Source organism: Urocitellus parryii, chromosome 9 (assembly GCF_045843805.1).
Source record: "Urocitellus parryii isolate mUroPar1 chromosome 9, mUroPar1.hap1, whole genome shotgun sequence".
Classification (NCBI taxonomy): domain Eukaryota; kingdom Metazoa; phylum Chordata; class Mammalia; order Rodentia; family Sciuridae; genus Urocitellus; species Urocitellus parryii.
Window position 1 is genome coordinate 111,559,381 of NC_135539.1, and position 24,894 is coordinate 111,584,274.

At 51.5% G+C, this 24,894-nt stretch overlaps 1 protein-coding gene across 1 annotated transcript; it reads right to left on the reverse strand.

The window, feature by feature from the left end:
• Position 1: 1 nt before the first annotated feature.
• On the reverse strand, positions 2 to 24,894 carry Ikbke (inhibitor of nuclear factor kappa B kinase subunit epsilon). The gene is made up of 22 exons (XM_026387470.2): positions 24,732 to 24,894; positions 24,118 to 24,201; positions 22,501 to 22,596; positions 21,685 to 21,825; positions 20,944 to 21,073; positions 19,667 to 19,848; positions 19,088 to 19,248; positions 17,451 to 17,561; positions 16,972 to 17,151; positions 16,225 to 16,421; positions 15,389 to 15,453; positions 15,210 to 15,301; positions 14,966 to 15,052; positions 11,008 to 11,083; positions 10,784 to 10,896; positions 8,883 to 8,959; positions 6,111 to 6,150; positions 5,103 to 5,204; positions 3,785 to 3,881; positions 2,909 to 3,021; positions 2,629 to 2,700; positions 2 to 704 (listed from the first exon to the last, which is right to left on the reverse strand). Exons 3-22 carry the CDS (start codon positions 22,585 to 22,587, stop codon positions 671 to 673), a joined length of 2,157 nt encoding a protein of 718 aa, XP_026243255.1. The 5' UTR covers positions 22,588 to 22,596; positions 24,118 to 24,201; positions 24,732 to 24,894; the 3' UTR covers positions 2 to 670.

The window sequence follows — 24,894 nt, forward strand, 5'->3', positions numbered from 1 at the left end:
CCCGTCAGCACTGCCTAGCGGCAGCCCAGGACCAAGTGGTGCATTAGAGCCAGAAGGCAAGCAAAGAGTCCCTGAAGCACAGGCACTTGGTCCACCACCCATTTTCTCAACCTGAGGCTCATCCAGACCAAGAACAGAGGGACAACTGGCCTCTGTGTTATCTGTGGCCAAACATGGTGACTCTAGGGGACCCAGGAGGTGGGGGGTATTCAGTGTGAAACACCTTAAGAGGAAGAGGAAGGAAGATGGAGGTGAGGTTGTTTGACCTGTACCCTGGGGAAGTCCCAGGAGGCCTCCTCTGCTGATGCCTGGGGAGTGCAGAAGGGGTGGGAGGGCCTGTGGGAGTCTCTTTTCCCCACAGCCTCGCCAGGTTCAGGCCTCCAGGCCTGGGTGACAGAGCAGCAGTCCCAGAGCCTGGAGAAAGCACAAAGGATGGTCCAGGCAGTGGCTGCTGCACTTTCCTGTGAATCGTGACAGAGAGTCGGCTGTGCAGCTTCCCAGGGGAACAGGCATTGGAAGGTAATGCTGATGACATCTCCCGACCAGTGGCCAGGAGGGAGGTAGGCTGATGAGATGGGACCAGATCTCACCCTGGGTTGGGTCCCGCAGTGCAGAAGAGCAGTGTGTGAATGATTCTAATGCTCCGGATGCCTCACACGCCCCCCACAGCTCAGACGTCAGGAGCTGATGGGAGTCTACCTAATCTGTAATGAAAGGCACAGGTTAGCAGGGTTAGTTTCACCTACCTATTGGAGAAACCTGCAAATCACACCCCAGAGCCCAGAACCATCAATATTTGAGAGTTCTCAGCCACCCAAGTGCCAGCTGTCCTCTTGTAGTGCCCTTGCTCCCTGACAAGAACTGCTCTGGTTCTCATCTGACTGCTTGTTACGACCACCCGGGAAGCCTAGGATACCCTCCAACCCCAGGCATCTGCACTCTTAGAAACTTCCATGGTGATTGCAATGTGCATCCAGAGTTTAGGAGGTGGGAAAGGAGTTCAAATTGATTCATTTGTATCTTTGGCTATGGCTCTGAATAAGGAAGTGAAAAACCACTAAAATAAAGTTTTGAGCTATTTGTAAATAGACCACATATCACAGCAAGAAAAATTTATGTCGGTACTAAAAGTAGAACTTCCTGACTGAGAGGGCTATTTTGGAAAGTTTCTCCAAAGCTGCTGAATCTCCTTTTTTTTTTTTTTTTTTTTTTTTTCGGCACTTAAGAGGATGAACTTTCCTGCCCGAGTGGAGAGGAAGGACATGCCTCCCCTACCCAAGGGGCCTCTAAAATGCTGGGGACAAACCACAAGCTCTGCTCCTGGTTGCCCTACGTCTGGCCCAGAGTCTAAGGTTCCAGACTGGAGTGACCTCCGGGAAACAATGAATGTTTATTGAGTCCTTCCCTCCACAGCCCCATTAGCCCTCGGGGACCTCACATATCACATCTTAAACTCTGTGATCATGCTGTAAGGTAGGAATTGTTATTTTTATTTCATAGGAGAGAGAACTGAAGCTCTGAGCTAAGCACATCTCCCAGGATGACCCTGATGAGCAGGCAGTAAGGAGCATAGTCAGAATTCAGATCCCACTGAAATCCCTGCCTCTTTCTGCCATGCCACTTGTCCCTGAATGGGGGAAAGACAGACTTAAGGCTGATGGGGAAACTGTGGAAGTGTGTGCATATTATCCAGGTAGTCTCCAGTCTTCAGGGCAAGCGGAAACGTCCTTTATTCTGAGATCGTATCTTTGATGTTGATGTGTTTTGTAAGTGGGACAGCTACAGGGCAGGCCTTTTGTCCTGTCAAATGTGCAAGCTTAGTCAGATGAGTAGTTGTGCACTACCACTTTTACTGGTGCACAAAACCAAAAAGTGTGTGTGCCACTGCATTCACTCCCACCCCATTAGAGGGTCTCCCTGACAGCTTGGCTAAGAGCTTGGACAGGAGAACAGCCCCCCCCACCCCCGAGGCTGGAGAGGCACAGGCTTTGGGCACTGAAGCTGGGCTACATGTGGCACAGTTTCCTGGGGCAGGACATATGGATGGAGGTAGTGCCCACTCTGAGGACAGCTGGGGAGACTCCAGGAGACAATGTGGGAAGCCTGAGCACAGTGTCCACGCTCAATGCAGATGAGGACCCAGGCACAAATCCAGCTGCCTCCAAGCCCCATCTTTCTGACAGCATTGAGGCTCACTTGTTAAAGTCTAAGTGAAACCTCAGCCCCTCAGGATGATATCCCGCTTTTGAACATGGTCTAAACTCCAATGCAGCTGCTTAGAAAATCGATGCCATCAAACCGGGGGTGTGGTGGCACATGCCTATAATCCCAGCAACTCGGGAGGCTGAGGCAGGAGGATCGCGAGTTCACAGCCAGCCTCAGCAAAAGGGAGGTGCTAAGCAACTCAGCAAGACCCTGTCTCTAAAGAAAATACAAAATAGGGCTGGGGATGTGGCTCAGTGATTGAGTGCCCCTGAGTTCAATCCCCAGTACCTACCCCCCACAAGAAAAAAGAAAGAAAATCCATGCCATCAAGCCTGTGTGGAGAGGCCCAGGAACTCTGTACCCCTCAAGCCATGGCAGTTTGAGGACCCAGCCCTCCCTGGCATATAGCAGGAGCTTCTTTACCGTTCGATGATGCGATTGTTGTCCTGCAGGTCAAAGGCCAGCAACCTCATCTCCTCACAGAGCTCCTGCATGCTGTGGAGGCAGAGGCCAGAGAGGTGATGGGAGGCAGAGGCCAGAGAGGTGACGGGAGGCTGAAATTGCCCTGCCCAGACCCCCCCTCTCCTGCCAAGGGGCAGCCCTTTAGGCCAACCTGAGGGAAAACGACTGGGCCCTAACCTCAGCACTGTAGGGTCCCCTCTCGTCCCCCCTCCCACCACACACCCTTCTCTGTGGCACTTACTGGAGAACCAGGTCCTTTGGCGCAGGACTGGGGTGAGGAGCTATGGGGGGTGGTGAGGTCTGTACCTCTTTTGTTCTGTCTTGAAGGAGCTGGTAGGATAGCTGGTCTAGGATCTGAAGGAAGTCACACTTTAGTCAGAAAGATTTGAGCTGGCTTATTTGTGGCTGGGGAGGGGACAGGCTGAGAAAGGGAAAGAGGAAGGTAACTAGCTACCCTCAGCCTGCATCTCTGGAGTCCCTGGAATTGTCCAGGCTTTCCCATGAGCCCCTTGTTCCCATCCTGGGAATGCAATGACACAACTACTTTCACTCATCTGTGCTTAGATTGAATGATGCAGAACGTCAAGTTTCCTTTTGTGTCTAGCTTGACCGTCTCATGGTGTAATATGAGCCACGGGCTGCAGAGAAGAGGTAGGGGTAACCCCTGGCCACTCTCTGAAAGCAGGGAGCTGCTTGCACAGGTATGTGCTGGGGAGGTGAGAGGGAGCAACAAGTGGCTGGCTCTGGGAAGCAGCAGCCCCTCTCCATTCCTTGTGGCTGGGTAGGTGGCTTCTCAGAGCCACCTGAGTGTTGGTGTCTTTGCAAACAGCTGGTCAGAAGACCAAGGAGAGTTCCCATGGCCTTGCTCAGAGAGGCCTTGGAGCCTTCCAGGCTGCACAAGACCCCGAGGAAGGTGTCTCAACATCCCAGAGTCCCTGCCCTCCCAGTGACCTTTAGTCTGAGATTACCAAGACATGCTTTCCAATCTTTGCTCTGTGCTCAGGGCATGTTTGTGAGTCAGAGTCTTAATCTGCATCAAAGTGACCCCAATGTTCCCCGCCCCAGGGTATCTGAAAACCACCAGCAGCAGCTCTAGGGACCTTTGAAGACCTCACACCTTGCTTAGGTTCTCCTGGACTCCTTGCGCTTCTGTGTTGCAGGAGGTCACAGAACAGCTGACCCGGCGCAGGTGGGTCCTGGTCTCATATACCTCCCTTGAGAAAGCAGGCGACCAATTAGACTTGGAGCAGGTCTCTGCTCACTCCCCCTGGGGCCCACCCAGCCATCACAGGGCCACCGCAGACTCCGATGGGTCCCAGGCACTTGCTGCCTTCCCTGCCTCAGCCCTTCTAAGGGTGGCTCATCCCTCACCTGCCTAACCCTATGGTGGTTCTGATGGACCCTGCTGACTGAGGCTGGGGAGGGTCCCAACAGAACCACCGTAGGGAGCATGGACACCATGTGCTCCACTGGTCACATGCACACAAGAGGGGCGAGGCTCCAGAGACCCAGATGGCAGCCTACGCTGGGGCTTTATGGGGCATAATGGTCACATCCCATTTCCAAAGCAAATCACCGTCAAGACTTTTATGAATTCTCTAAGGTGAGATATGAACTGGGACTTTTCCCTGTTACACAGAGAGGAAATTGAGGCCCAGAGCCATTAGATCATTGGTTGGTTCGCAACCCTGACTACACATTAGGATCATCCTGAGGAGCTATCACCTAAACTCAGATCCATCAACTCAGAATTTGGAGGGACTGGAGGTTGGGGGTAGAATATCAGGGCACTGTTATTCTAATATGGGGATGCTGGGTCTCAGCCACGGAGGGATCACACAGCACGTTGGAGCCTGACTTCTCGTCTAGGGAGGGACTTGTGTTCATGTAGACAGGGGAAGGAGGGGGTCCTGCTTGAAAGGGGATCCCAAACTCCTATAGAGAATAGTATAAGAAGGCTCTATTAGAGGACAGACACCATCTGCCCCTGCTTCTCTGCCCAATCAGAAGCCCATAAACTGACTGTCCTTGTCCCAGTGGGACCTGATATTCTCCCCAGAGAGGAGGTTCCTACCACAACCAATTGGCATGGGGAAAGGAATCCAGATTTTAGAGGTGTATTTACCTGTGTACTAATCCTGGGTCTGACTTACAAGCTGTGTGATATTTAAAAGAGACCAGTTCTTTGAGCCTTAACGGGGGGATAACATCTACTGTATAGATATTTTGGGTCTAAACAAGCATATTTGTAGAAATCATCCCAGCAGACTGCCTGGTCTGCCTAGGTACATAAACCCACCAATTTTCTCACATTTCTTTCTTCACTTACTCCTCTCCCTCAGCCAGGGCTTGTAGAGCTCAGGGTCCTCAGAAGCCTGAGGGGGCCAGGCCCATCCTGGGGTCCAAGAGCTAAGGAAGAAGGGCCAGACTCTCACCTCATCCTCTTGCCATGTGTGACCAGGGCTGCTTGGTACTTTGGCACACACTCCTCCTGGAACAGCTGCAGGAGTCTTTTGGCTAAATGACTGAAATTCACCCTGAAAAGACAGAGAAACCAAGGCCTAGAGATGAGCAGCCAGACCCACTGTCCAGATCCACAATTTTAGCTGAGTGCGATGACACCCGCCTGTAATCCCAGCAACTCAGGAGGCTGAGGCAGGAGGATCACGAGTTCAAAGCCAGGCTCAGCAAGTCAATGAGGCTTTCAGCAACTTAGTGAGACCCTGAGACCTTGTCTTGAAATACAAAATAAAATAGGGCTGGGGATGTGGCTCGGTGGTAAAGCACCTGTGGGTTCAATCCCTGGTTTAAAGAAAAAAAAAAAGATCTTTTGCATCATATAGGCCAGAGGTCAGCAAAGCACAGGTGTCAACAGGGATGGGAGATGGATGAGGGGCCCTCCTGAAACCCACACACTCTCAAGCAGGGGGAAGGACAGATGGTGGTTAAGGAAAGTGCATGACTACGTGCATGTGTGTGTGTGTGTGTGTGTGTGTGTGTGTGTGTGTGTTTGTGTAGGGGGACAGGGATGGATGCACACCTGGGGAGAGAGTCTCCAAATAACTACTGGACCATGGGGGAGGCATCATGAAAGATGAAAGTATCTGGAAAACAGAAGCTGAGGGAAGCACAAAGCAGCAGAGGTCAGAGGCAGGAAGTGGGAAGTAGCAAATCAGGGAGGACAATTAGGGAAAAAAAACCCAGCCCCAATATTATTCATGCCAGAAGTAAATGCAGATACATCAAGATTGCTGCCGAAGCCTCCCTCTGACTCAGCTAGGCAGTGTCCTCCCCTGACCACAGATAACCTGCCCCAGATAGAGTTATCCCCCTCTTCTCAGCTCAGCCTAGGAGCAGGGCCCTTCCTGTCTGGCACAGACAATGGCTCTGCCCTGCTGAATCCACTCTCCTGGTCCCCGCCTGCCAGTGGACAGGCCACTCACTTATCCAGCTTGTGAATCTGCTCCTCATTGTAGCCGAGCCCTGAAGGAAAAGACAGAAATGATGTCACCTACTTAATCATCAACAAAACAGAGTGCCACAGGAACTTTGGGGACAGTTATGAAGATGAAGACAGCCCAGCTTGGGCCTTGTTTCATGAGAGCTCACAGCCTGTTGGAGCCAGGAAAGACAGAGGGAGAGGAACACCCATGTAACTTATTACAACTTAGGACATTATTACTCTGACCAAGTCCCTGGTTATGATTTAGGGGCCTAAAGAAGCTGCAGAAAAATTGCCACGAGGCTCCAGAGGAAGGTGAACCTGTAGTGCAGGGCTGGGGGCTTGGGAATTGGGGAGTGGTGGGTGAGACGGGCCTTGAAAGATGCTTGGTCAGTCATGGCTCTCATCCAGGAGAGGGACTGATGCCTGCAGCTGGTCGGCCCAAGCCCTGAAGACCATGCTCCCGACAGAGCCAGATGGACTCTGCAGCAACTAGTTGGAGAAGCTCGGCCACCACCTTCTAATTCTCTCTCTCTGCCCAGTGACTTTTGCAGATGGAGCACGCACGTTGGCCAGCGGGGCTGAAGTTTTCTGACTTTGGCCTTGGCCAACCCCTGAAGGGCCCTAATGTTCACATCAGGGAGATGCTGCCCCCTGCTGGGCTTCAAGGGAATGGGCCTATAGGTGATGGCAGCCCCAAGATAATAAGCAAGTTGGCCTTTCCTGCCTTCCCATTCCACTCCCCTAATATAGCAGGATCCCCTTCCTGAGCCCCACAGTCAGCATAGAGTACTTTTGGGGTCCAAGAGATCTGGAACAAGTCCCAGACTGGCCTGTTATTAGCAGGTGGCCAAAGGCAGATGATTTGGCTTCGGTGAGCCTGCTTCCCCAGCCATCTCAGGTACTACTTGGGGCTCCTGGGATCATGTCAGAGAGTGCCCCAAAGACACTGAGTGTCTCCCAGAATGGCATCTTCTAACACACCAGGCATTAGCAGTTAAAGGTTTGAATAAGGCTCTGGAAGACTAATAGAAATGAAAATCCTTTGAGGCTGTAAAGAGGGGCAGCTGAAAGTTGCTAGACCTATATTGCTTGAGTTACTTTATCTTTTTCTATTGGACTGTTTCCTCATCTGTAAAATGGGGAGGATAATGGCTTCCAGGGTTTTAAGAACATGCAGAGCCCCCAGGATGGTGCCTAGCACAGGAGGTGCTCGGGTGAAGTTTAGATGGTAGTGTTAATAGAGTCTGGCCATAGCGCAGAAGACCTCCGAGGTGTTCCTGAACCAACTGGATATAGAGCCAGTCTGGCTGAGCCCCAAAGCTTAGTTGGCTTACAGGGACAGAAGATTTCACTTTCTCCATGCCCTGTGGTCCCCTACACCCTCCAAGGCCAGATTCAGAGGCAGGACTGAGACCCCTAAAAAGAGAGGATTATCTTCTGAAGATCACTGTGTCCATTATGGTAGCACCAAACACACAGCTACAGAGCACCTGATGTGCAGCTAGTGAAAAACTGAGGACCTGAATTTGAATTAATTCAATTAATTGAAAAGCTGAAGTGGTTTAACATATTAAATATTAAACACAGATCAGTTGTTAAGACTACATTTCACTTTGTTAAACACTTAGCTTCCAAATAGAGACGTGCTCTAAGTGTAAAATACACATGGGATTTTGAAGACTCTGAGAAAAGAAACATTAAATATCTCTTTAATAATTTTGTTTTCACTAATTGCATGCTACAGTGACATTGGGTTGAATAAAACATATTATAATTAATTCTGTTTCTATATTTTCAATCCTGGGGATCAAACACAGGGCCTTGCACATGCTAGATAAGTGCTCTATCTCTTAGCTCTATCCCCAGCCTTTTAAAAAAAAATTAAATTTTGAGACAGGGTCTACCTAAGTTCCCAGCCTGTCCTTGAAATTTTGATCCTTCCTGCCTCGGCCTCCAGAGTAGCTGGGATTGCAGGTACACACAACAGCACCTTGCATGTTTTTTATTTCTACTTTTTGATTTGGCTGTGAGAAAATTTAAAATTACATATGTGTTTCATTGTGTTTTTATTGAACAGTGCTTTTAAGATAATCCCAGGGATAGAAGAGTATTAGGCAACAAAGCCTAAGGCCTGCAGTCTGCGGGTTAGGAAACAGAACAGGAGGGAAACAGAGGGTCAGCTTGGATGTGTTTGCTCCCCAGCTAACTGGGGCCTCCCTAGGCTCCCCCTGCCCCCTTTACCACCCTCACCCTTCCCTATGATGGCAGTCACCTGGGCAAGCAGTTCCCATCCCATAGCCTGTGAATGGGCTGGCCCCGCCAGGTCTCTGTGAGCATTAGTAGATCACACAGGCATGTCACCTGGCCCTGTGACTCTCAATGGGATTTCTTCTGATCCCCCTTTTGAAAACCTGGCTTTCTCTGTACCCCCAAAGACACAGAGGAGAGGAAAACACTCAAACCATAAAGTGCCCTGTCAAAATAAGGAGTCCCTTTCCAGGACTACTTAGGCTCTGGCCCACTGTGTCCCCTACCCATGTCATCTAGACCTCTCACAGAACAATGGGCAAAGAGTAAAGGCTTCAATCCTCACTGGCCTGCAGGCAGTGGCCAGGGGCCCTGCCTTAGGCCAGCTGCTCCCTGGCCCCACCTAGCACCATCCACTCAGGGGCCTCCACCCACACCGAATGGAGTATCCACAAATCTCAGGAAGGGAGGAAAGCAGAGGGAGGGAAGAGAGCATAGGGGACATTTGCTCTCCATGGCTCACCTGGCCTCATCCTCGATTTCTTAAACTGTTTGTAGATGAGGCTCATCTTGTCCACACAACACTGAATCTGCTGGATGCTGTGGCAGGAGACAACAGGAAGAATCAAACAGCACAGAGCAAAGGGGAAGGAGAGGATGGGATGGGGGTTGGGTAGGGGAGAAGCTGTCTCCCTGCAGGAGGAGCCTCATTGCCCCAGTTCTGGGGGCCAGTCTGGAAGCAGGGGTCACTGTTCTGTCTCTGAGATTATTTGAGAAATCTTAGAGCAAGCCAGCCATCTCCCATCCTCCTGTTCACCCCCACCCCACACTCCCTCACACACAATAAATTAAGTAAGACGTGAGAGAAGAAGTCAAACTGGTCAGGCAACAGGGAAGTGGCCCTTGCTCCACAGGAAGTCTTGAGAGTAGGCCTTGAGAGGCCCCAGGAACCCAAGAGAGTCTGCCAAAGACAGCTGGGACGGAGTGGAATAGAAATCGCTCCTGGCCACCTGCACAGGGCAGAAGGGCAAACTCTCTTGGTATACCGGAAGCTTGGCACACAGAAGAATTCTATGATAAATAATGAACCCGTGATCCTTGTTTAAAACAGGAATGGGGGCTGGGGTTGAAGACCCCAGTGGTAGAGCGCTTGACTAGCACATGTGAAGCACTGGGGTCCATCCTCAGCACCACATAAAAATAAATAAAATAAAGGTATTGTGTCCATCTACAACTAAAAACAATTATTAAAAAAAAAAAAAGAATCAGTGGTCAGCAGTCTGGCCAGGAGACAGGAGAAGTCAGTAGGTGACCTTTCAAGGGTCTTCTCAGGCTGGACAAAGCCCTGTGTTTGAGATGTCTGGGGTCCTTCCTCTCCCTCAGGCCTACTGGACTCTGCTTCTTTCCCAGAGCTCCTTTAGGTACCTCATTTTGGCTGTTTCTGGAGCTGGACTCTGGGTAGAACACCCACTTTCCCCTGCCCTTTTCAGAATGTGGGGGTGGAGGACAAGGTGGCCAGGGTGGGACCCCGAATCCATAGAGTTTATCCAAAAGACTCAGGGTCAAGTGTTTTCTGAAAGGTAATTCAGAGCAGTGCACATACAGGCACCACACAGGGGCCATGTCCCTAGTCAAATGTGCTCACATCTTCATAGAAACAGAAGGACATCTACCCTAAGTAGACTAGATAGACTGTGAAGAGCATTATGTCAGTTTAGGTCAACTTTTGTGGCCAAAACAGTTAAGAAGAACCCTGTGGTTTTTAGCGCTTTTGAATTTAGGATCAAGCATATGGGATAATGGATCTGTGGAGGCCCTCATTGCCACAGATACCATGCTCCCCACAGGCACCATCTGCCCTGTTGTCAGACTGGGGCAAGGGGGCCCGCAGCTCCACACAGAGCAGACCCTGGGGTGGGTGGGCATTTGTGAAAAAGGAGAATGGATTTTTTAAAGGTTAAAATCCTGTCTGCTGTAGGTCAAGAACACAGACATTGGAATTGGACAGATCTGTCCCGAAGCCCTCTGTCACTGGTCACTAACTGGCTGCAACTCATGGCAAATTAACCTCACATAGTGAGCTTCCTCATCTATAAATGGCCATTAGTATAGCGGTATTATTGTTTTTGGAGGATTCAGTGAGATACTGAGTGTCAGGGCCTGACAGAAAGAGGGAAAGGAACCATACTTTTCCCAGAACTACAGAACCTGCGCAGCTTCCTGACTCCACTCTCAGGTAGGGGCAGGGACCCGGACCCTCTTCTCCTATGGTCTCAGGAGAGGGTCTGGATCCCTCCTGTATTCCTACCCTAGCTCTAACAGTCTTGCCAACAGAAGGGAGGAAGCCAGCTGACTTCCGGAAAGGACCCTGTGGGCTGGGCCCCTCCCTACCCCAACCCCACAAATGAGGAAAATCCCACAGACCTTCTGTCTTCATGTACCTGATCCCGGTTCTTCACCAGCGCCGAGTTGAGGTCCCTGAGGCTTTTCTGTGTCTCTGTGATATTCTGGGAACATCTGGAGAGAACCTCAGCCAGCTATGGGACAAAAAGGCAGACCCCCGGGGGTCCCTAGTTTGAGGCCTGCTGGGCAGCCCGGCTAGAACACTGCCCACCCCCACCTTTGCTCCTGTCTCCCAGCTCACTCACAGTCTGCAACCTGGACCTCAGGTCTGCAACCTCCTTCAGCTCCTGGACCTTAGGTGATTCCGCTGTGCTGTTCAACCTGGAGAGAAAGAAAGAGGGAGGCTGCACTTGAGGGCTTAGGAGCAGGGATCTCTGGGAACACATGCTGGCATGGCATCTTTGAGACAACCTTGATGGCTCTCAGGGTCTCTGGGAAGTTTGGCACAAGGAGCCAACTTGAGAGAGCTCTGTAAACCATGGTTGTGACATTGTTGAGTTCTGCAAAGAATAAAGGTTGAGGTGCATTGGGACACCTTGAATTTATGAAAATGTATGAGCTCATGATACAAAGTAGCTTTCATGAACTCCTTACCAGGACAATTTGTAATTAAACAGAGAAAATGAAGTTCCTTTCCAGTAGAAACTGTACTCCGTGATAACCAACAGTTATGAAAGGGATCTGTCTTTTGTAGACTACTAGGCAATAACATGCCATGGCTTGGGATGGTAGTATCCTATTTCCCCAGAGAAATTATGCTCTTGAGCATAATATTAAAATCAATGATGAATGATGGAGGGGTGGACCTTTGCATGGTGACAAAGTGACATTATCCTGATTCTTTCATTTGCAAGAAAAATGTGTGTAAGTAGAGGAATCAGGCTGTCACTGCCCAGTGATGTGTCAATAGGAAGTATCCAGTGTCATCTATGATGAGTTCTAACATAAAATGCTTAACTTGAATCCATTCAATCTGTAGAAGTTCCAATGTAAATTGGAAACACCAGGAAAGAAGAACAGGGAGACATCATGATGAGGAAGCTCTAAATGAGCCAGAAGACGGGACAACAAACTTGGTCCCTGCAATAAGCCAGTGGCGTGTACAGCGGGCAATTGGGAGAGTTTGTGCCAGCTTAGAATAGAGTTAAGGGACAGAACGACCAGAAACAAAGTGAGGTCTTGGACTGGATTCCAATTTGAATAAAACTAGCTGTAAAAGAAAATGTGAGGGGTAATCTGAAAAATCTGAAAAGAGATATGTACCAGATAAGAGGAAACTGTATGGATATAGAAGGGGGTGGTGCTCCTTAGCTGAGAAAAGTAGGCTATAGAGTACTGAATAAATACATGCTGGTTAATATGCATTTTTGCATATTAACTCTTATAATAGAAAGTGATTTACTACATATAGATATGCTAATGGAATATAACAGCCTGTCTCTGGGGGGCAAAAGGTGGTGAAGTTTTCTTTTGCTTATCTGTACTTTCTAATATTCTACCATTAATAAATGCTTTTTATTTATTTTATTTTTAAAAACAATTTTAGCCACATTCCCAGCCCTATTTTGTATTATATTTAGAGACAGGGTCTCACTGCTGAGGGTGGCTTTGAACTTGTAATCCTCCTGCCTCAGCCTTTGGAGCTATTGGGATTACAGATGTGTGCCACTGTGCCCAGTGACATATACTTTTTAAATAACAATAAGAATTAAGAAAAAAAAGAATCCCATATATTTTAGCTTAGGAATGGAGGATCGGGGAGGAAAGAAGTGAGCAGAGGGCTTAGGGGTGAACTTGAAGGTCCACAAAGGCAAGGACACTGTCTGTTTTGCTCATCCGGTACGTCAGGGCCAGCAGAAGTCACCACTTCATGAATGCGGAGCCCTTACTGGATGCCATTTGGGGCGGGGAATACTAGACGGCAGAAGAGGACCAGCTGACCCAGTGCAACCCCTCAGGGAGTCAGGAGTCCTGGATTCGAGTCCTGGTCCTGCTAGCCACACTTGCCATCTGCGTGACCTTGGGTTAGTCCCCCTAGCTTTCTAAGGTCTCAGGCTCTTCATCTATAAGACAGGGAGATAAATTTTCTTCCTGCTCCTTAATAAGGTGTTCATGGGGATCCAATGAGACCTCCATGGTAAAGGGCTTGCCAGCATACAGTTTTGGGGTGGGACTTGGGGCCCTGGGATTCTCAGAGCCAGTCCTAGCTGCCCAGACAGTGCCTCAGGTGGCAGCAGCTGCAGAGGAGTGTCACAGGGCTTTGGGACAAAGGCAGGACTACTCTGCCAAGGGAGCTGTGGGGGAGTGGGGGGCTGAGAGATGCAAGCTGCCTGCTGGGGACGAGGGTGACCAGGCGAGGCACCAAGGGGCTGCTCTGTACCTGCAGATGTTACCTGCAGCTCAGATACCTCAGATTCCACTGCAGGTGGAGCTAGTGGCTTTGGCCCTTAGAGGAACCTACAGGTCTGAGGATGTGCAGAAGAGAATGGGATTGCAAAATGTTGGAGCTGGGAGGCCCAAGAAGTAGTTTAGAAAATGAGGACAGAGGCCCAGGTGGGGAAAGGTGGTGAGGGCCTGGTCCTATCACACCTGGCCCTCTGGAGTCCTGCTCTCATCCTCCTTGACAGGAGAATGTAGCATGCCTGACCATGAGTTCCCCAGACACACCAGGCCTCAGGGAGGCCTTGGAGGCAGAAAGGAAAAACAATAGCCCATGACACCAGGCTCCACCACCTGTCAAGCCAGGGCAAAGCTAGACGGATGTGCAATCAATTTCTCTACACACCTCTTCCCTGATAGAGAACCTAATGGTCACTTTATTGGCACCCAACCTCCCTCTAACTGGACCCTCCTGGACCCCCATGCTCTCCACTCCATTCCCCACCCACCACCCATCCCTCTCTGGCTTTATTCCAGGACATTTGCCATCCCGACTGTGGTTTCACTAACCTCACAGGACCCCCCTCCTTCCTCTAAACATGGTCCTCTTTTCCAATCTCTGCATAGACCCTCCTACAAAAGGTATTCTTTCTCTTTCTGGCCTAAAATGCCTCTTCTTCCAGGAAGGCTTCAGTGGCTGCCTCTACCTCTCTTTACTTTTTCTGCCAGCCCTCATGTGTCAGAGAAGTCTGGGGCCCTCTGTGTGATGTGATGCCACATCTCTCCCTGGATCTCCTTTCTGAGCTCTGGACAGAGTCTGCTTAGAGGAGATTCATAAGCCATGCTGATAGATCCCACCCTGTGTCACCATTTGAAGGGGCTCAGCCATGACAGGACTCCACCCCTGTCATCTGGAGACACTCCTTTTCCTTATATCCCCTCTGCCCCATTATCAGTGTGGATGCTGCCAGACCCCAGGAGGCAGGCAGAGCTGTGGGGAGTCAGCCCAAGGAGAGCCATTCCCTCACCTCTGAGGACAAGGGCTGGGGATGGCGGGGGACTTCAGGTGTGTTTGGCAGTATCTGCTTCTTTTCACCACCATCTCCTCGTGGCAGGAAAGACTCTGGTCTGCAGAGCTCCCATCTCTCACCTGCCTCATACCTAAGACTTCCAGGGTTTGGGGGGCTGTGCCCACTTCTCCACAGTGCTCTGGCAAAAAAAAAAAATCTTCCCTTGTTCTCATTTCTAGAACCCCCAGCTCTGCTTCCTCTCCCCATCCTCTCTCTCTCTTTCTAACCCATCATCCCTACTTAGCCCAAAACAGGGGAATAGAAGGTACAGGGTCCTGATGACTGGGCAGGGAACCCAAAGAAGACAGAGACAAGTGGAAAATCCGGAGGAGGCAGGAGCAGGGGCATGGAGATCATTGGATCTCCACCTTGGGTCAAGTCCATGGACTGTGCATGGCCATGGCCAGGAGTCTTTCCCTAGAGTTCTGCTTTGGGTCTTGGTGCAGCATGAACATCCCAAATCATTCAGGGAGAGACCTAGGAGAGCAGAGACCCCTTGCTGGGGCTGGGAGACTACCTGATACTGGGACAGGCAGTGCCCTCAGAGTCTTCCAGGTGAGTGACTGGACTGGGAGGGTTATTTTGCAGTCATCCTGACAGGTGGGGCAGGAGGGACAGATTGGGAGTGCCCTCTCTATTTTAGCAGGCAGGGGAGGCAGGAGCTCTGGGTCAGGGAAGACCAGATACACCACAGGAGCCATAAAGGGTATAGAACAGACACAGAGAGAAGGGCTGGCCTGGGCAGGATACTCACCTCTCAGTGCCCAGGCTGCTGCTGAGGAAGAAGAGGGCTGTCCGTGTGACCTCCTGAGTCCGACAGCATGTGGCCTGCAGCACCTCCCTGCTCGAGAGGAGTCTGAGTCAAGGTCGCCCTCATTGGGGCACCAAACAAGCCATGCACATTGGCATGGTCCCTGGGAAGTGCAGAGGAACTCTGGATGGTTAGCCTTGCCCTTTCTGCCCGCCCTGCCCTCCCCCTAGCCCTCAGGGGCACTCACACGACCCAGTACAACCCCCGAAGCATTAGCTCCTGCCCGTCTAGCAGGATCCGAGCTAGCCGCAGGGACTGGTAACCAACGCCCAGCACACCCTGAAACACACAGGTGGGCAGGGTCAGGTCCCACACCTCTTACCCCTGTGCCACACCTCCTCTCTGCCATCTGGGCACACCTCTCACCTTAGCCGTGTTGTAATCTGCCTGTAGGTCCACTTTGGGGACGAACTTGGGGATGTCCAGAGCAGCTGCAGATAAAGACCCTATCTGAGGGATTTGTCCCTATGGTCTGGATCAATTCTGAGCTCATCCTTTCTTGTCCCCAGATCACATTCCACCCTCAAGAATCTCTCACCTCAAACTTCCCAATTCACCCAGAGCCCTCACCTTCCAGGGCTTAAATGAAAGGAGAGAGAGTGGGTTTTAAGTTGCAGTCCTTTACTGCCACCTTGTGGCCATTTTGGAGAATCCTCAAGCTCAAGATTTGGCTCAACAGAAAATGAACAAAACCCCTTGGGCGTCTTGCCCAAGGGTTTCAAGGTTAAATCACCTTCCCCACCTCAGGGAAGGAAGATGAAATTGGCATCATTAAAATGAGAAAGGATGATAGTTTTCTAGAACTTGGAGAAAGGAGAAAGCTCTGGAACTCTGACTACCTGCCCTTTACTCTAGCAGCTTGGGTTCCTGTTTCTTCCAATACCAACTACCAAGGTATTCCCCTGTATCACAGAGATTGGGCAGCACACACTAAAGCCAAAACCCTGATTCAGTTGGTGTTGCTTTCACAGATCTGAGAACACTGAGAAGCCCCTGGGGTCAGGCCACCAACTCAAAGTCACATGGTATCTCAGAAGCATGCACAGAATGTAAACCCGGATCTGCCTTCTATACCCCATGCACCCCCAAACAAAACAAAACAAAACAAAACAAAAAAAACCAAAACAATTAGTTAATGCCCAGGATTGTAATCCCCTATATCCTGGAGGAGAATGCTGCCCAGCCTGGGTGACCCTACTCACGGTCCCTGAAGGCTAGCCCCTTTGGAGTCTCGCTGGCCATGCTGAACAGGGTCAGAGGGCTGCTGGCAGTTGTGTGGGTGATGTGCTGTGCTGAGAGGTTGGGCTCAAGAACACAGAGGTGACCCTCAAAGAGGTATTCCTGGTGGTGGGGGGCCACATTGGTCTGCTCATACACGGCATCCAGAAAGATGGCTATCCTAGACCCACCAGGGAGAGAGGGAGGGGAGGAAGAAGGATTAGTGGGCCGGATGTGGAGTCAGGGGACCAAATCCCAGCTAAGACTTGTCCCATGGGGGGAGCTTAGCTTTTTAGAGGGAAGGATGGAGGTGGTTCTCCCTCTCATCAAAGATAAGAGAGAAAGGGCAGAAACAGGACCCCGAAGTCCCAATACCCAACCTCTGCATTTGCACACTGGTTCCCGCTACATTTTCCTTAAAATTCTCCTAATCCCATAAAGTACTCTAATAAATTTAGGAAATGCACACACACACACACACACACACACACACTCACACACACACTTCTGAGACTTAGAATGCACATTGGCATCATGAAGAATACTGGACTTCTGAAGTACAAGCAAGGAAATCTGTTTAATTTTGTGGAACTGGTACTTTTCCAAACTAGGTTTGGACCCAGAAGATTTCATACCTAAGCCCCCATGCCTTGGGAGGTGCTGCCTTAGACTCACATTTCTGCTTGGGTGGAGAAAGCCTTCATGCCTTCCCTCCCTCACCCCCTACTCACGTGTTGTGGGCGTGGATGTAGACACGGTGCAGGACAGCCTGGGACAGGGAGAAGACGTGGACGACAACTCGCTGCAGGATGTCACTGGTTTCCGCAAAGAACTGGTCGAAGCCCCAGCATTTGGCCTGCTCCACTTCTAGGATGTTGGCCAGGATAGGCACCAGCTGGCTCTGCAGCCCCCTGCCCTCCCAGGACATGGAGATGGTCAGGGGCTAGGGCCAGATGGGTCCTCCTCAAGTAGGCAATGGGGACACTCCATGAGAAGGTCCTGAGGACCTAGGACCAAGGTGGTGGGGCAGGCTGGGTTGAGAAAGAATTACTGGAAAAAATTCATTCCAGCATCCAAATGGAAAACCCGAGGCCACAAAGGAAAAGTGGTGTACCCAAGAGAGCCACTAGAACAGGCCTCCAAGTTTCACTCAGCTGAGAGAAGTGATACCCAGCCCAGACTTGGGGATGTGCTCGCCCTTCCCACTCACATGGACAGCTGGCAGGTGATGGGGAGAGTGTAGCTCCACTCCAGGGGTCCGTTCTCACGCTTCTGGGTACCTGCAATGGCCCCAACTGGTTTCTCTGTGGTGATGCGGTACCTGGGGTGGGCAGGATCAGTCAGTGGGGCTCCCAGCCCACCATACTTCAAATGACAACAAACTTATCATAGAGGGTGCAAAGCACCTGTTAATGCCACCCAGACACTCTGAGGTGAGCTGGAAATGGAATTGGAGAGGGATGGCCCTCAGCCCATGAGAGCCCCTTGCCTTGGCTCCCCAGTCAAGCTCCTTGCTCTAGACAGAGACCTTCCCACCATCTGCTATCTCCACCCACTTCTGCATATCCCACAACCCAGTCACCTCCACACCTGTGCCATGCTGATCTTGGCCCCCAATCTCCTCTCCTCCTCTGTCCTTTTCTCACCCAACCCTCTCTTCAGTGTCTCTCCTTCCCTGAAAACCCCATCCATGCCAGTCTCTTTCCCTTGTCTCTAAACCTAATATAGGCTCCACATAGCTTGTCCCTTGGGCTGAAGATTTGAGCACCAGCCTTCCTGGTAATCCACTGATAAAACAGAAATTCTGAGATGTCATAAATGTAATTACTTGCACCAGGAGATGGAGTAGGGAAGAGATAAGGGAAGTTAATCAGTTAATAGCTCCAAGGACACGAAGGGAAGAGTGTTCCACATTCCTGGAAACCTTGGCTTCAGTCCCCTCACTGTTGACCACCAGGACCATCCTGCCCTGTTTTCATATCAACATTCTGGACTCTTAACTCAAGAGGCAATGAGTTCTTCTTATGGACAGCTTCCTATTCCAAAGCTTTCCTGCCTCATCCTGGGAGAGAGTGCAGAGAGCAGCCATGGAGGAGGACAGTGGGCAGGGGGCACTTTGCGTGGACTTCTGGTGGACATGGAACCATTCCGAATCCATTTACTTTATCAGCACTGTGTTCACTACCCAGAGCATAGCACAGCCATAGATTCAGTGTAAACAAGTTGTGTGTGTGTGTGTGTGTGTGTGTGTGTGTGTTTGTTTATTTTCCCTAAAATTTAAAAAGAAATACTCTTAACTCTAGGTCCAGTGGACATTTTTCTGACTGCTACCTAGCTCTGCTGCTGTAAGTTGCAGGATTCACACCAGGACCTGCTTTTTTTTTTTCGTTTCTTTTTCTGATGAGCATATGTGAAAGCTCAATGAACCCTTTTATTTCAGAGATCCTGCAGTCTCGAGACTTGGTGTGACACCAAAATCATATCCCTTTTGTTCTGGGCAGTGCAGCCTAGGAGTAACCACTGTCTCCAGTTCCTTCTGTAGCTAACATCTGAAAACCACAGGAGACCTTGGACCTGGGAGCTGGCCCCTCCTTGGCCCTGGCAGACTCTGCCACCTTGGGCAATTCTCTCGGTGGAGAGGTGGTGAGCTGGGCGCCAGGGAAGTGAAACACTGAACCAAGAAAAGGGAGGATGAGCATCTCCCGCAGAGCCAGGGGAAGTTCAGCTTCTAGTCTGAGTGAGGAGCCTGGGTGGGGCAGGGGAAAAGGAGGCAGCAGGGACCAGTGAGGAAAGGGCCAGGGTCAGCCAGAATGACCCCCTCATTCCCTACCCTGTGGCCCACCGTACATGATCTCCTTGTTGCGCCGGGGCCCACCAAAAGGGACGAAAGGAAGGCTGCCGGTAGCTGCGTGGTACAGGGTCACCCCGATGCTCCAGAGATCCACAGTCACCCCAAATGCCTTTTGCTGAGGCTTGCGAAGCACTGCCCGCTCATACATGTCAGGGTGCTGTGAGAGAGAGAGCAGAGAGCAGCCGTGGAGGGGGACAGTGGGCAGGGGGCACCTTCTGTGGACTTCTGGTGGACATGGAACCATTCTGAATCCATTTACTTTATCAGTTTAAAAATGGGCACCATGTTCACTACCCAGAGCATCACCCTCTGCACAGGGGAAGGTGTTGACTGGTTGCATCTCACCTCCTGAGGATGGGTCCGAGGAGCTAACTGTGGGGGGCTAGGCAGGCCTCTTAAAGAGCAGAAGGAATTCTGGTAGGGGTCTAGCAGGGGTGGAGGAGATATAACCCTGAGAGAGCAGGACGAGGGGCAAGAACCCCTTCTAGGGGGCTCTAAACAAGGCACAAATCAAGAGTAATCAGCATGGGGAAAGACCCTCAGCCTGGGACAGCAGGTCCCCACATGTCACTCACCAGGTACTCCTCTGTCCCGTAGACAGAGATGAACTTCTCATCGTCATCTAGCTCCCGGGCAGCCCCAAAGTCTGTCAGCTTGTAGATGCTCTGTCCCTCCTCCCCAATGAGGCGCATGATGTTGCCAGGCTTGATGTCCCGGTGCACGATGCCGTTCTCCCGCAGGTGGTTCATGCCGGCCACTGGGGACAGACAGAGGGCTGCTAGCTGGCCCTGGGAAAGGCTGTCCTCGGCCCCAGGGAGACCCGGAGGAGTTCCCACCAGGTGACAGGGCCACAAAAGAAACAGGAGAACAGAGATGGGCACGGGGGAAGGAGGGACGTTCTAAGGACCCTAAAGTATTGAGGTTCCATCTGGATTCTCAAAGAAACCCAGGGCCTGCCTTTCCCCTTCTTATTTTTTTGTGGCCAAAGATAGTTCACACAATTTACCATTTTAACTGTGTTGGTGTGAACAGCACAGCGCATTAAGCACATTAATATTGTCAAGCGCTCATCACTAGCACCTATCTCCAGAATTTTCTCATCTTCCCAAATGGAAACTCCATATCCATTAAACAACACCCCACCCCCAGGCCTTGCAACCACCATCCTGCCATCTGTCTCTAGGGATCTGACCACTCCAGGAAGCTTGTGGGAGTGGGACCATGCAGTTGTCCTTCTGTGTTTGGCAGAGTATCCTCTGGGTGCATGCATACTGCAGCTGATGACAGGATGTCCCTCCTTTTTAAGGCTGGAGTGGATCCTACTGTATGCATGTACATTATTTTATCCTTTTAGATATCCCCCACCCTTGGCCCTGTGAATAATGCTGATTGTATATAGGCATACACTCTTTTTAAAATTTATTTTTATTATTTTTTTGTACTAGGGATTGAACTCAGGGGCACTTAACCACCAAGCCACATTCCCAGCCCTTTTTATATTTTTATTTTGAGATAGGGTCTTGCTAAGTTGCTTAGGGCCTCACTAAGTTGCTGAGGCTGGCCTTGAACTTGCAATCCTCTTGCCTCAGCCTCTGGAGCAGCTGGGATTATAGGTTTGGGATTATAGCCACCACACCAGGCTTAAAATTTATTTTTAAATTATAGTTTGAAGCTGAATGATTAACAGGAATCAGACACCTGGGTTCTGCCCATTTGTCTCAGTACTGTAAATGGAGACCCTCGAGAACGCTCATTTGGATTGGGATTACTTGTTTCAGAATGTCCTACCCCCCTGGGTGGAGGGCCCAGGCCATGGCTGGTCCGATGGGAGCTGGGGACAGGGCGGGCTCACCCACACAGCGCAGAACCACCAGGAACTCGTCCTCTGGCAGCCCGAACGTGTTCTCTGGGCTCTCCAGCACGCTCAGCAGACTCCCGCTAGAGCAGTACTCCATCACCAGCACCTTCTGCCGGCCGCCCCCCTGTGGCCGGGACAGAGGAAGGCTGAGGCGGAGGGCACTTCCCCTCCCACCATCAAGAAGAGGTGGCTCCCTGAGTAGCGCCCAGAGCTCTAGCAGCTTCTGGCCTGGCCTTCCCTCTTTGGTCTTACACGGATCCCACAGGCCAGAATCCAAGGCCACCCTTCACAGGAAGCCCTCTCATTAGGAAATGATTCCCTCATGCATTCTGACGTGCTGTCCCACCCACCCTTGAGTTTTTTTTTTTAATTGGTGCATTATAATTCTACACAGTAGTGGGATTCATGTGACCTATTCATATATGCATATGGCATAGATTGATCAACTTCATTCCCCAGATCTTTCCCTTTTCTGCCTCTCCTCCCTCCCTATCCCCTTCCTCAACTCTTTCTATTTTCACGAGGTTCTTTTAGTATTTTTTTTTTCTCTCTAGCTTCCACATATGAGGGAGAACATTCTGCCCTTGATTTTGAGACTAACTTGTTTCGCTCAACATGTTGCTCTCCAGTTTCCTCCTCCCTGGTCTTGACTTTTTGATTAGCAGGTGACCAAGTCTCTCCCCAGACTGAGGATCAAGATCAAGGCCATCCAACTTGACCCATCACGGGACTCACCGTCTCCTCCACTGCAAACAGCTTGACGATGTTCTGATGATTCAGCTTCCGCAGGACCTCGAACTCCCTCCCCTGTACCTCGCGGGGGCGCAGGTAGCTGGCGGTGTTGAAGACCTTCACAGCGACCAACTCCCCGGATTTCTGCCATGGGGAGGAAGGTTGGGAAGTGGCCTGGGACAATGCAGGTCCCACCCCTGCTGAGGAGCCGCCAGGCTCTCTGGGGCTCCTCTTCAGACTCCCAGCAGCCAAACCTAAGGAAGGAAGCAGGCTCCTACCCCCAGGTCCTTCCCCTATTCAGGCAGTAGATGGTCAGGCCCTGGGAGGTGACAAAGGCTTGGCACACCCAAGACCCTACAGGTGATGGCTTGTGGCAACTGTTACTCTTGCCATAGATACTAACTGCAAAGGCACTCAGCAGGAGGGCTGGGATTGGAACCTGGGCTACCTGAATCCAACTCCCACATAGGAGAGGGGAGCCTCATATATAATGATCTGGCTCCACAGCAGATGCAGGATAAACCCAGGCATCCTGCTTCCCGCCTCTGCTATTCCTAGATCCCACTTGCTATCACCTCCCCCTGGATATTTGCTTTATGCTGTCATCTGTCTCCTGTCCTAACTCGTACCTACTTCGTTCCCCACTGCCCAAATCCATGGAGTCCTTCTTCCCAAGTGGGTACAACGAGTCTGATGTCCCTGTCCAGCCACACACCACCTCCAGGCCCACCGGAGGCTGCTAGGGCTTCCTGCTGGGCACAGGGTAGTGGGGGTGGGCTGGGTTGGCCAGACTGCGGCCCCCACAGGGTTGCCACTTACCTTGTTGCGGGCCTTGTACACACTGGCAGTCGCCCCCTGGCCCAGCAGCTCATCTGTGTGCCACAGGTAGTTGGCGGTGCTCTGCATCTCCTCTCCCTGGAAAAAGTACACGCGGGGGACCCCAGGATTCTATTCCTAACCTGGAATGGACATTGATGGCCAGTCCAAGGCCACCCCAGAAAGGGCTCCATATGGCCATTTTACAGGAGTGGGGAAGTTGGAAGCACAGAAAGGTTAAGTAACTTCCTCCAAATGAAGCATAACCAAGAGGGGGCCTGCTGGGCCCTCAGCCCACAGCTGGGCCTGTTCTACCCACAGGGCCATCTGTCTGTACTCACTCCCCAGTGTCCCCCAGCCCCTCCCATTCTGCAGAGACTAGCTTCTTTACTCCATCACTTCTTCCAGACTCTAGGGTTTTGGCATCCAGGCCTGGGACTGTCCCAGGAAGAAGAAACAGTGCAGGAGGAAGGGCCTCAGGTCAGTCACACCACCACAAATCTCCAAGATTGCAACATGAGCCTGGAGCCCCCACACCACCCACTGCCTGACTGCCCGGCCCCCACTTCCTCTGCCCTGAGCTAACAGCTGCTCACCAGGTCACCAGCATACAGGTCAGTGCTGTTACAGAGAGGGAGAGAGAGAGAGAGAGAGAGGAGGAGAGGGACAGGGAACAGGCAGTGGGTGGGGAAGGCCAGAGACCATCAAACACAAGCCCTGAGGAGGATATGAAACCCCTCTACAGCCCTGTTCCCCATCTTTTCTCCTGTCCTGTTTTCTCCAAAGGCCAGTTCCTTTAAAGCAACTGATTCCAGAAAGGGTAGCCTTAGAAGTCAATCTCAATGCTTGTCTGAAGTATTAGGTCAGGACTGGCCATTCTGAAATGCCTGAGGGCATCTGGGAAGGAATCCTAGATTAGACAAGGGCCTACTTCTGCTCTCATATCCCAGGCCTGGAATCCTATGTTGCTTAGCTTTAAGCCTTTTCTCTCTCTAATCATTTTTTTTTTTTTGAAAATGCAAATCCTTGAGTATGTCAGCTCCTTGAGTCAGAGGCCATTGGTCAAGTCCAGTTCATTGGTCAAGTCCGAGTTTCATACTTGAAACTTGTGTTTGCATCATGCAGAAGCAACTGAGGCACTGAGACTATGTAGCAGCTCATTATGGATGAACTGGCCAGGTTGCCCTGGGAGGAGTCAGCTGGAGGTCTGGGGTGTGAGGCTGGGGCAGAGCACACTGAAATCAAGCCCAAGGGCCCGGCGTGGGGAGCTCAGCCCCAGCAGGTTGCATGACCTTCATCATTCTTCCTTGGGCTAGTGCAACACAACCCCTGTGCAGGGTGTGGCCAGGAATAGCTGAGAACCTAGGATGACCAGCAGTGTGGTGCAAAAGGCAGGGCCTCACGGCGGGCGACAGAGCCTTGGGTTCTGTGCCTAGGAGCTCTGCTTGTGGCACATCTGGCTCTAGTCTGCTCCGGCACCTGTGCACAGAGGGCTCAGTAGCCTTTATTGAGTGGATGGACGACGGATGAACAACGGATGGACGACGGCACAGAAGGTGCGCTGACCCACCCGTGGCCTCCCCGCCCTCCTCGGGCTCTTCCGTGGCCAGATGCACTTACCCCAGGCTCTGAGTGGCCCTGAATCAGGCTCTCCCTGGCAAGTATGTGTTATGCTCTCTGTCTGTGGCAAGTCCAGGAGCTGAGCTACACCGGAAAGAGGAGGGCGGATGAGAGGCCCCCTTGGTGCTTTTTGATTCTCAGCCCCCATCAAAGGCCACCAACCCCAGCCCTTTAACCCTTTCCTGTTTGTCACCTCCCCCCCAGGGCTGGGGGGTGGTTTCCAGTCTTCTTCCCCAGCTGTTCTGGGAGCCTTTCCTGACCACTCCTACTCCTGGGACTCCGGCCAGTGAGAAAGACCCCAAGGAGAGGTGTTGGGAAGCTCCGGGGTGTGGGGAAGCCCAGGAAAGGGGCACTGGTAGCTGATGGGGTGTTCTTGTGTGCCACAACCCTCCATGGGGCTCGCTGGCCTCCAGATAGTCCTTCCCAAGAGTGTCCACCAGGGAAGGTGTGCAGGATACCACCCTCCCCCCAGTAGCCACAGAAAGCACAGGCAGTGGGCGCTGGGCCCCCTGAGCCACTCCTCTGCTGATGTGCCTGCCTCGGCTGAGCCCCACCCTGCACTGCCCATGCCCAGGATCCCCATGTCACCCTCCCAGGGGATGCTGCATACTCACCCCATCGCGGCTTCAGGGGATGCCCACTTGTAGGACGGGGTGGCACCCCTGGCACCCTCAAGGCTTGCAGCAGTTATTCCTGGGCAGTACCCACAACATCCTGATAGTCAAGGACCCTGGGACACAGGCAGGGCTAGTTGAAATGGCCCTGTGACGGCTGGGA